At 50.8% G+C, this 11,739-nt stretch overlaps 4 protein-coding genes across 4 annotated transcripts; 1 reads left to right on the forward strand and 3 right to left on the reverse strand.

Moving 5' to 3' along the window:
* Positions 1–962: 962 nt before the first annotated feature.
* On the forward strand, positions 963–1,133 carry COCMIDRAFT_108867 (uncharacterized protein; the record flags this gene model as incomplete). Its single annotated transcript, XM_007694875.1, has 1 exon — positions 963–1,133. A coding segment is annotated over one exon (171 nt), but the record flags the coding sequence as incomplete, so codon positions are not given.
* Positions 1,134–6,433: 5,300 nt separating this feature from the next.
* On the reverse strand, positions 6,434–6,676 carry COCMIDRAFT_108861 (uncharacterized protein; the record flags this gene model as incomplete). Its single annotated transcript, XM_007694876.1, has 1 exon — positions 6,434–6,676. A coding segment is annotated over one exon (243 nt), but the record flags the coding sequence as incomplete, so codon positions are not given.
* A 705-nt stretch (positions 6,677–7,381) lies between these two features.
* On the reverse strand, positions 7,382–8,887 carry COCMIDRAFT_9708 (uncharacterized protein; the record flags this gene model as incomplete). The annotated part of the gene is made up of 1 exon (XM_007694877.1): positions 7,382–8,887. The coding sequence occupies one exon, from the start codon at positions 8,885–8,887 to the stop codon at positions 7,382–7,384; it is 1,506 nt and encodes a 501-aa protein (XP_007693067.1).
* Positions 8,888–10,992: 2,105 nt separating this feature from the next.
* On the reverse strand, positions 10,993–11,709 carry COCMIDRAFT_49753 (uncharacterized protein; the record flags this gene model as incomplete). The annotated part of the gene is made up of 2 exons (XM_007694878.1): positions 10,993–11,103; positions 11,149–11,709. Coding segments are annotated over 2 exons (672 nt in total), but the record flags the coding sequence as incomplete, so codon positions are not given.
* Positions 11,710–11,739: the final 30 nt, after the last annotated feature.

Here is an 11,739-nt window from a genome sequence, read left to right on the forward strand (position 1 = left end):
TATGAGAGAGAATAGCATAAGGAGGAATATTGTTGATCAGATCATCGGTCAGGCTGAACTCCCCATTATCGTCAACTCGTAATAGACGCATTGTAAAGGACAGTTTTCACCATGACAGATTGCGGGGAGGACGTAGTGGTGGACACTGAAATCCGGATAATATAGAAAGGAGGATGCATGTCATGAACGAAGGAAAAGAGCCAATATTATTATTCAGGCGGTGCTGATGGTTCAGCTCCCTGCTGCCTACAGGTTTCCGAGTGTGGCGCAACGCCGACAGGAACCCCGCTTCAGTGTCAACCAACGATATTGAGCCGCATGAGGAGCCAATAGCCGCTAGTCGTTCCAATATATTGATTGGTTAGGAACAAAACACCTCAAGAAAAGCTAGAAGAATGATGATTAAACGACGCTTCCCATCATTTTCGATACTGGGTCAATACACTGCGTTTGTAGTTAATCCTCTGCTCGACCAACCTATCAAAAAAGGGTCTGTAGATCTGACGTTACTGATGAGACCCCAAGGGCACCATTTCCTTGCCTCTAGCTACGCAAATAACATACTGAAGTATTGTTGAGACGGTGTAAAAATATTGTAACAGAAGTTGGAAAGTAGGCGGTGTTGACATTGTGTTAATGGAATGATTAACAGAGTTAGTAATAACTAGATAATCTCCGTTGGAAACGGACTAGTTAGATGTTTGAACACTACTCAATAATCTCACCAGTTGTAGAACTCGGAGCCTTCGTAAAGCAAATATATTTTAGAATTCAGTAGAAACTTGTCTCATCTCGCAGTAGGTGACATTATTATATATTTAAAATTCAATCTGTACAGCCAGCGCCGTCTAAGGACTCAAGGGAGGAAACGAAACAAGGAAACAAGCAAGGAAAAGAAGATGAGGCTACAGACTACACTTCCCCTCTTTCTTTCATCGTCCAAAGCTCCCATCCACATGTAGCGTGGGTATCAATATATACATCCGAATCTCATATGCCAGCGCGTAAAGAAAGAAAGAAAGAAAGAAAGAAGTCGAAACCCTGTTGACACAGTTATATACGCAACGCCAGCTGAACACTTCATGCTAATCAACAAACAAACAAACAAACAAAAGAGCGAAGAAAAAAAATGAGCGTCATGTACTTCTACAACATCAACATACCCTCTGCTTCTCCTTCCCAGCTCCATCTCAACCACCACCCCGTAAAGCACTACGCACTCACAAATTCTCAAGCATATCACTCATCTTCAACCAATCACTAAACTCACTCTTATCCTCCTTCTCCTTCTCCCCCACATCCTCAATCCTACTCTCGCGTTTTAGTTTCTCATTCACAAGCTGCAAATCGAGAATCGAGTCTTTGCCCGTACTCTTACGCTGTCCGAGACCGCTATCCGCTCGAGGCGACAAAAGCCGCGTCTGGATTGCCGCCGAAGAAACCGGGATCGCGGGTTTGTCCTGCTGTGAAGGAGCAGTAGTAGTGGCAGTAGTGGCAGTAGCGGCAGTAGGAACGGTGGCGGCGGCGGTGGTGATGGTGGTGGTAGGAGGAATGCCGGCAGTAGGTCCGGTAGAAGCAGCCAAGCTTCCGAAGCCACCGGTGAAAAAATCTGGACTCTTGAGGATGTTCGGGGTACTTGGTGATTGTGGTATCGCGGCCATACCACCCGTCGAGTTTCGCTGTTTGAAGGGGCCGCTGATGCGGAGGCTCATGAGTGTGTGTTTTTGTTTTGGGGTGGCGGCGGCAGCGCTGGAGTCGGGGGTTTCGGAGGGAGAGGGGAAGATGGCGGATTTGTGGCGGGTGAAGAAGAGGGAGGATTTGCGGAATATGGAGGTTGAGCGGGGTTTACGCAAAGGAGGGGAGGGGATCGATTCTGCGGTTACGATAGGTTGGGTTTTCTCTTGGGTGGGCACGGCGTGGACTTGGATTTGAGGTTGGGGTTTTGCGGCGGCGGTGGTGGGGAGTTCTTTGGTGGGTTTCGAGAGTTTTTCTTGTTCTTCCTGCTGTTGTTTCTGAATGCGCTGCTTGAGTTGCTGTTCGGATATCTGCTTCGCTTTGGCTTCGCGGGCTGCCTTTTCTTCCTCTTGTCTTGTGTCGGGTTTAGGCTTCTCGGTCTTCACTTCAGTCGGCTTCACTTCAGTCGGCTTCACTTCAGCTGGCTTCACTGTCACTTCTGTGACTACCAGCCCCCTCCTCTCAGCGCCCTTGAGCATATCCTGAATCTTGCCCTTCTCTTTCTCGTCAAGACCTTCAGGCACACAAGCCATAGGTGTAAGACCCTTTGCATTCTTATCACCCAGCTTCGCACCAGCACGTAACAGAGCCGCAACAACCTTGTCACTGCCACCCACTGCCGCCGCATGCAACAAGGTGTTTTTTTCCGAGTCAATGACATCCAACTTGGCACCTCGAGTAAGCAGAGTATTCGCAATCTCCAGATCCCCGGCTTCAGCGGCAAAGAACAGAGGCGTCCGTCCAACGTCATCAACGCACTCCACATTCCCCTGCTCCAGCAACAACTCTTCCACAACATCAACACGACGCGCCTTAACCGCACAATGCAGCGGGAAACGCCCCTTGTAGAACCCCGAAGCAAGCCCCGGTTTCGCATCTCGAGCGAGAAGCAATCTCACAACCTCGATATCGATACGCGGGCATTCTTCCAGGACAAACGTTAAGGGATGAATCGTTAAACGAGGAGGTTCCGAGAATCCCTGTTGAGGACAAGGCCACGACGTGCGCTTTGCATGTCTATTGCTGCACGCATTGGGATCCGCACCAGCATCCAGCACCACATTCAGAGCCTGGATAAGATACTCCGGCGCCAACGGGGGCTGCAGCGAGATATGCCGTAGAACAGCCCATAGCAGTGACTTTCCTAGGGGCGACTTGGGCAGGTTGTTAACGTCCAGACCCATCGAGATCATCATCTCGATATCACGAATCGGCAGCACCGTCATGAACGGCGACACTTCGTCCTCCGCGCTCTTAGGCGTCTCCCGCAGAACGACCGTCCGACGGACCCATTCCTGTTGCGCAAATGACTTGTAGATTTGCTTGTTGACTTCCTCCGACGACTGCAGCACGTGCTTGTTGGGAGTCCAGTCTTCAAACTCAAAAGTCGCACCGTTCCGGAGCAGTGCGTCGACGAATATCGGCTTGCTCATGGTCGCGGCGTAGTATAGTGCATCGCGTTTCTTGTGGTCTTCGTGGTCGGCAAAGTTCCAGCTCGCTTTTGCGCCCGCTTTCTGCGCCAACAGTGCTTCGATGATAGGGAGACCCTCCTCCGGAAGCGCCTTGACGGCGAGTATGAGCGGTGTGGCACCAGATCGATCGCGGATGCTTCTGCTCACGCCGCGTTCGCAGAAAGCTACAGTAGCTGCGGCGATGTTTTCCCAAGTTGCTGGAGCTCTGGGGCAGTTGGCGACAACATGGTGCAGCGCACTGAAGCCGTTCTTGTCCCATGCGTTGACACTCGGTGTGGTAACGAATATCGGTGCAATGGACAACTGGTGGTTCTTGACGGCGAGAAGAAGCGGCGTGTTCTTGTTGTTGTCAATAGCCGTAGGATCCGCACGAGCTCTCAACAGGAAGCGCACAGTCTTTTCCAGGCCGTTCGCAGCTGCAAGATGTAGAGGCGTTTGTCCCTGTGCATTCGTCTTGCGCAAGTTGGAAATCTTAACGAGAGAATCCAGCACGGGTTCGTTCTCTTTATTGCACACTGTTGTTGCAAACAGCAATGGCGTCAGTCCTTTGGCGTTGAATTGTTGGGGGTTTGCCTTGTTCTTTAGCAGCATGTCAATGCACATCTTGCTGTGCGTCGCAACATGAAGCGCAGTGTTGCCCTCGCTGTCCTGTGCATTGACCTCAACACCTGCATCGATGAGCATTTGCGCAATCTTCATATGACCAAAGGACGGCGACACGGCGCGATGAAGTAGCGTCTTTCCATCCGGGTAGGTAACCTTGGTATCAGCGCCCTCCTCGATCAAGGCCTCAGTGATGGCTTGGATGGTGTCCTTCTCTTTTGTCAATGGGCATTCGAACGCAGCCTGGAGCACACTCAGTCCCTTCTCGTCACGGACCGAAAGATCTGGGTTGCGCTTGAGGATTGCCTTGACGACTGGTGCTTCTGCACATGACAAGGCAACAAAAATCGGTCGTAGTCCTCGAACAGTCTTGCGATCTGGATCGGAGCCCTTTTCCAAGAACATCTCCACTAAAAGTACATCGTTCCTCTTGATAGCCTCTACAAGGACGTTTGACTCGGGGTCACAGGCTGCAGCGAAGATGTCGGCAATGAGGTCGTTGCCGATGGAGAAGCGACCCTGTGTCTTTTGCACATGCTTCAGCAACATTTCCTTCTCTTTTGCCAGCTCGTTACGTTTGGTGTTTGCTGCATTGATAATGGCGACGGCTCCGTTGATGTTGTTGGCTTTCAAAGCTGCCTCAGCTGGGGTCTGGGCATTGACGTTCAGTGTATTGTAGCTAGCGCCATGCTGGAGTAAGCTCATGACTACTGCCAATGATCCCGACTTTGCTGCTGCGTAGTGAAGTGGTGTTTCTCCCGTCGTGTGCGTCTTGAGTTCCAGATTGGGTCCATGTGATAGAAGCAGGTCCATGAGATCGACGCGGCCATTCTTGACTGCAATGTGCAGTGCAGTCTCCCCTCCCTCTCTGGTGGTAGCATTGATATCTGCACCAGCGCCAAGGAGAATCTTTGCAATCTCAACATATCCGTTTGCAACAGCAATGCACAGTGGTGGTTGTCCAATGTCAGTGACGTCGTCCGGCGACGCGCCAGCTCGAAGGAAGTGCGATAAAGCAGCCTCGCGTTGATGGTAGACCGAGTAGAAAATGGGCGTCCATTCCTTGGATGGTCTGAAATCCCCCAGCTTCTCCGGTGTCTCTCCAGACTTTCCAAATCTACATCTCAAAACCTCGACTGATGTTTGCAACGCCGAGCCCTTGCGTCTCAGCGTAGACGGGCTCTTGCTGCTCTTCTCAATGTCCATGTCAATTTGACGCAACATTGAAGGTTCCGAGTCACTCGACTCGCCCGAGTAGACACCGGTACTGCGTGAATTAGTCGACATGTTTCCGAGTATACATAAGGGGTCTAAGGAGTGGAGACCAGTGGGAGGAGGAGGAGCTGTTAGGGATTGGAAGGGGAATGGGCATACAATATAGTCTAGGAAACGGAAGAAGCGGGGGTAGCACAAGCAGAGAAAGAGGAACCTTGCCTCAGCCGCAGCAAAAAGTCCACCTTCAGTTGACGAGAGATTGACATGTACATACGTTTCACCGGCGTCTCCTCTCGGCCGCCCGATCGGGACAGCAGACTTGGTGGCGCTACACACGAATCAAGAGCATTCTCGTGCCCCGACCAGGCTGCCCACCAGTAAGCGGTGCCACCGACTTACCAATCCCAACTCACTTTTTCGTGCCTCAAGCTAATTGCGCTCTAGTCGCTGGCCGAAAGCGGCGTCGCTGCGAGGCGACGGTCGATAGCGCACGACTGGCGCCCCTTCGCGAATGGCACGTCGACACCTCTCGCCACAAAGTACCCCCTGCGTCACATTTTCGCCAATCCGCCCCAGAAGCAAGTTTCTACGCGCTTGTATACAAACATGGCTGGCGAGCGAGCCCCGCACGCAAGAACAAAGTAGACGTGGTGGACGATGTATGGCGGCACAGCGGGCGCTCCTTGCATCATTTCGCGCTGCAGCGTTTTGCGGAGGTTCATCAACATATGTCCCCTCGTCATCTTCCAGACCAACTCCTGGCTCTTCCCGAAACCCATGCCACTCTATTTCCATGTCCACGTGCGAACCCACATCCTAACAATCAAAAACAAGTAAAATGAAAATCAGCAAAACAAACATCAGCGAACGCGGGTGCCGGTGAGCCACCCCCACCCTCCCAATCCTCAGCGATCATCACGCCTGAACACTTTCATGTACATCCCACATCTTTTTCCCGACCTTTTCCAAAGCACATTGCGCAGAATTCCATTTTCAGCATGAAGGCCCATGCTGCGATTCAGGAAATACAGCGTGCCGATCTCCCGGAACTGAGAAGAGCTAAACTACTTACTTCCGGAAAACAAGGTCGATCACTGATCATTGATCATCAAGCGTGACCCACGTGTTTTGTTATATAGTAATTAGTAGTTAATATTCGGCAATGGGGTTAGTCAGGGGTCACGCGGAGCAGGAAAAGAGGGAGAAGAAGGCAGGGAAGGTCTGGACGAGAGACAGACAGACAGACAAGGCAGAGAGAAGGGTCACAGATCAGCCACAATCTAGTCAGGGGCAAGCCCTACGCTGATACTACGGGGCATGCCAAGCTCAATGGCGCCACGAGCTACGCAAAGCCAATATTTCCACCATCATCATTGCGTCTTCCGTTGGGGGCGGTCCCCTCTTTCTTCCTAGATGAGACGCACGAGAAAAAGAACTGGGTTTTTGGCAGATGGCGGACGGCAGATCGGATGGTAAAAAGGAAAGGTGGGGGTGTGGGACCTGAGAGGTTCGAGCACGTATCTTCGTTTTTTTTTAGAGTGCATGGGACTCTGATGTTCTTTTCTTCTTTCTTCCGTTCTTCTTCCAAGATCGGATCGATAGGAGGTGGGGGAGGGGGGATTGTCGAAAATCGCGGGGGAGAAAAAGCTCGTTCCTCGGTATGTGCAATCGTTCGGGCTGCTCTTCTTCCGTGATCGTGATTCCCAAGGTTCTCCTGTAATTAAATGATGAAGCTTAACACGGGTGTATACATGGAACGCAGGTTTACCGGGCAACTAACGTGATTCTCCGCATTCGTATGTGGTCGATAGATATCAACAAGTTTCTGTAGAATTTGTCGTTCAACTGAACGATGCGCCCGGTATGGCGACATCGTATTTTCCTCTCTCTCTCTTTCTCTCTCTCTCCCGGGTGGAGGGGGCGAATGGAGAGATCGGCTGAGATATAGTTTGGTCGTGATAAATATAGAACTCAGATCAGCCTCACAAAAAAGGATTGCATAGAAAAAAAGATGACTGATCGAGATACTTAGAGCGGCGAGAACGACCGTACTTTTTTTGTTTCATGGATTGGGTGGCAGTCCTGAAGGGGCGTGCCGCCATCTAACGATATTGAGCAAAAAACGAGTGGAATGGTAACGCGATTAAACTTCGCCTACCGAGAAAACAGGCCACCTATTTCAATTTGTATTCGCCCTCCCTCTCCGTCTCTCCAACTCCTCTTATTCGATAACAATCTAGTCCTCCACAACACCACGTATCATGTTCGCGGTAGCGCGTAGTTTAGTAGGTCGCTTGTTAGAATTCGCTGCACACCCAGTTTTCTTTCTAGCAAGTGCACTAGGGATGTGTAATCTCTTAGAATTTCACCCCCAGCTTCCATCCGACCTGCAAGGCTCGACTCCACACGAAGCAGAGCGAAGCCATAATGTAACAGACCGCAGTCCAGATCACTACGCCCCAGTAGTGTCCGCCAGTAGTTTGAATGATTGCTCCCGCAATGGGTATGCCAGTGAGGGTGCTGAAACTCACGACAGTATAGCAGGTAGCGTAATACCGTCCGTAGACATTTGTATCGCAGAGCTGGCCCACGCATACTGGTGTCAGGGAGATGTTGGATCCAGAGGCGAATCCGAATAAGACAGCATAGACAATTGACAGGCCTTTAATGGCCGCAGCTGCAGATTCAGTAGTGGGCGTAAGAAGCGATGCTGGGAGCCAGAATACCAACGATGTGGCAGAGCAAACTGCCAATGCAGCAATCATGCTGTTGAACCGACCCAACTTGTCGGCCAGCAAGCCCGGAAGCCAGCGACCGACGCAACTTCCTGCGTTGAAAATGGCGGCCAGCTGGTACGAAAAGGACGGGCTGAACGCACCAGTACTCACCGCAAAGGTCGTGAGGTAAGTGATTGGAATGAAGAGCGCCCATTCCATCATGAAGATGCCTACTGTGAGAAGAAAGTAGCTCTTGTTACTGAAGATTCTAAAATCGGGCCACACCGACTGTCCAGGTTTTGGCGGTAGTCGCGAGCGGATGAGGATACAGGCACCGATACAGCAGAAGAGCATGATGAAGGCAATGACGCGAGTAGCCCATGGGAACCCCACTGTAGGTAACAGCTTATTCAGGGCCAGTGGGAAGATGACGCCACCCAACGAACCCCCAGCTGCAGCGACACCTGTTGCATTACCTCGCTTCTGAAGAAAGAAATGACTGATTGCTGCAAAAGCAGGTGTAAAGATCAGCGAGGTGCCAAGGCCTCCAAGAACACCAAAGACGAGGAAGAAGTGCCAGTACAAGGTGCATATGCCGAGGAGAAAATTTGACAGACACAGCAGAATGCTGCCAGCCAGCACTAGAAGTCGTGGACCATGAGCATCAAATATGGGGCCGATTTGCAGTCCACAGAAGAAGGACAGAAACACGTAGATGCTAAAGATCCACGAGATGGTCGACTCGCTGTAGTCTTGCAGAAAGTGCTCGGCAATGTAGGCATGGTAGATGCCGACCGTGTTCATCATACCCAACGAGGCAATGAGGCCTAGAAAGGATCCGAGAACAACGGACCAGGCGCCTAGACCGCCTTCTGGATAGGTCGCCTCGGTGTGAGCAGTCGAGGTGATGGATCGAGTTTCCTCATCATGAGGCTGACGAGGCTTTTCATATCCAGTTGCAGTGCTGTTTGGGTGACTCTCCTTGGAGATGGCTGATGCCGGGGCATTGGCGGTTGGAGTTGGGGCACTTGGGCATGATGATAGCGTGTCCAAAGGCGGAATGGTGAACTCTGCTTGAGGATAGGTGTTGACTCGAGTAAGAGGGTTGATTGATCCTGGCGTGCTGCCTTTGGGTTCGCTGCTCATACGCGGTGCTGAGGTGATATTGGAACAGGGATGAATGGCGTGTGATGAAAATGTGCGCAATGCACGTGCGCTTGAATAAGGTTTGAAAGAGCTCCTGCACAGTCCCCGAGGTGCGTCCACTTCTACCCGTAAGTACCTCCCAGTCGGTAACACGGGCCGTTGATTGAGTCGCAATTACGGTTCTCCAGCCTTTTTGTGTAGAGCAGAGGAGAAGGCCCAGAGGTATAAGTAGGATAGGGAAGGGTGGAGGGGATGACGGCTATGACCAAACGACCCACTTGGCGGCTTCGTCTGTTTCTCTCCATGCGGTATCGCCCGCTACCGACGAAGGGTTTTCCGCCATGTTCTTACCAACCGGGCTATGATTCGCCGTAGATGCCGAAGACCAAGACTCGCCTGGATATTGGCGGTGAGTTGGACTGACTTGACGTATTCCGGGAATAATCTTTTCGGAGTGAGATGCGGAGTTCAGAGTATCCGCATCGGAGTACTCGCCGTGGATCGGTTTGGCTTGCCATTGAGCTAATAATCTAGCCGTTGTTCTCTATTAGGCACATTGAAGACTTGTTCAGCAGTAGCTCTAATCTATCTGTAACACTAAGACTGAATGCCTAAATATTTGCGTCGACCAATGCACTGTACGGTTTGCTAGGGACCTTGTCAATCTTACTTGTAGCCATTGGATCCCGATCGTAATTTCTTTCTGCACTTCGAAAAGCATTCCAATACGAGTATAAGTATGTGGATCTCAATCACCCTTGCAAAAGTCAAATGATCCCTGGATATACATATGGAGTAATGAATGCGCAGGAGAAATGACTGTGAACATGACTCCTAACTACTCCGTATAGAACCACGCACCGTAACTCGCCCCTCTGTATATTCTTTTTCGGGTTCCATGCAGTCATATCACATGACACTTACGAAATGCTAATGTCATGAATCGTTAGGACTAGAGTCACGAGTAGTATTACAAGGTAGCCATATTAGTCTTACGAGATAGTAATGAGTAGCATGCAAAACATGTACATGCTGTCCGAATTCCATCTAGCACTTCTAATGGCAAGTAAGACAGTGGGGGAAAAGCTCTCCGGGGACTCAAACGCATGCCCTAGCTCCTGCGTAGCTATTATATAGTTTTATAATTTACACTATATCTACATTCGTATCTTGCCTAACTAATTATAGCAAGATCAAACTTCCTCTATACTACCTCAAACACATCCATGACTCCAGCATCTCTATTTCCAAGCTCTGCAATCTAGGCAGTGAAATCAAGACTTGTGTATAATAGCCAACCGGCTATATGAGATACAATTGCAGAGTAGCAGTTTTCAAGTCTTCTAGATAGTACCCAGCCAGCGAGGTAGAATACAACTACATACAGACACACCACCCACCATATCTCACCCCCTTGCATATTTCCCCCACGAATCCGCACCTATCTACTTATATCTCATATCTCATATCCCACGCCCACACACTCACATCCCCCGCATATGTATCAAGTTATCATAACCGCAGTCATAGGTAGCCGATGCATTACAAAAGTGCACATACCGCAAGTATCCATCCCAAGCTACCTCCCTCTCACATGTCATCTCGGTTAAATTCCTCCGGAGTAACAACGAACTCAGACAGCAAAGAAAGAAAGAAACGAATGATGTAGGGATTGGAATAAGGCAGTAGGTTTAAAGCATGTATCAGCATGAAAAGAAAAAAATTATATGGTGCGGGGGGGGGGGGGTTGTGAAAACATTATTGTAAAAAAAAACTCCCCCACGAGAGGAAAGTAAGGGAGGAGGGAGGAAGGGAGGGAATTATTGGAAACCCCCCCAAAAATGTTATTTGCAGTACAATCGTGATTTTCTTTCAACTAAGAGAGGGCGAAAAATAAAAATAAAAATGAAACGTAGGATGATAATCCGAGACTAGATGGGGTTTTTTTGGGGGGGCATTTATCAAATCATCAACTTCAAAAACGCCTGAAAGGAAAACCGGAGGGGGGGGGGGGGATTTGTGTCTACTTTTCCATACACTCACCCTTCCACTCTCCTCTCCCCGAACCACTCTCAAGTCCTTCAAGTCCCCGATTTCTCAATCGTCCACTCCGTAACCCCACCAATACTCCACTCGACATCCTCCATCCACCCTCCAAAGCTCCAAGCTCCCAAGTTCTTCGGGAAATACACTTTTGCTTCCCCTTGTCCCTCTCCCTCTGCTTCTCCCACCCGTCCACCCTCCCCATCCCTTTCTCCCACCTCCGGCTCATGAACCTCGACCCAACACCCCCTCGCCCTCGGACTCCTCGCACTAATCTCAAACCCCCTCCACCTATCCGTTCCCGGCAAAACCGCAAGTCCCTTGTGCGGATCAATATCGTACGGATCCACCACTTCCCCTTGTAGCACCTTCTCCAACGCCTCCTTATGCCCCGGCGGTTCGGAAATCGGGGGCTGGACAACAGCCAAGCTGAGAGGGATGTACTTTGTATTCACCGGTAGAGCTGGGATCCATTTCCAGGGTGTGAGGGTGCAGGCGAAGAAGGGAGGCGTGGAGTCGCCGTCGCGCGAGGATGGGGGAAAGACTTTTACGGTTAGGGAGGCGGGAGGGGAGGCGCCTGCGGGGGTGGGCGGGGAGGAGAAGGAGAAGCGGGCGAGGTGTTTCGGGATGTTCCAGTTTAGGCGGCCATTGTAGGTGGTTGTGCGTTGGGAGACGTAGATACGGGATATGCGGAGGGCTTTTGGCGGGATGGAGGAGGGCGTGGGGGGAAGGGGCGTGGTGAAGTTGCCGGGGACGAAGATGATTTCGTCGTAGGGGCCTTGTTGGAGGGGGGTTTGGTTAGAATGAGT

Source organism: Bipolaris oryzae (assembly GCF_000523455.1).
Source record: "Bipolaris oryzae ATCC 44560 unplaced genomic scaffold scaffold_249, whole genome shotgun sequence".
NCBI lineage: Eukaryota > Fungi > Ascomycota > Dothideomycetes > Pleosporales > Pleosporaceae > Bipolaris > Bipolaris oryzae.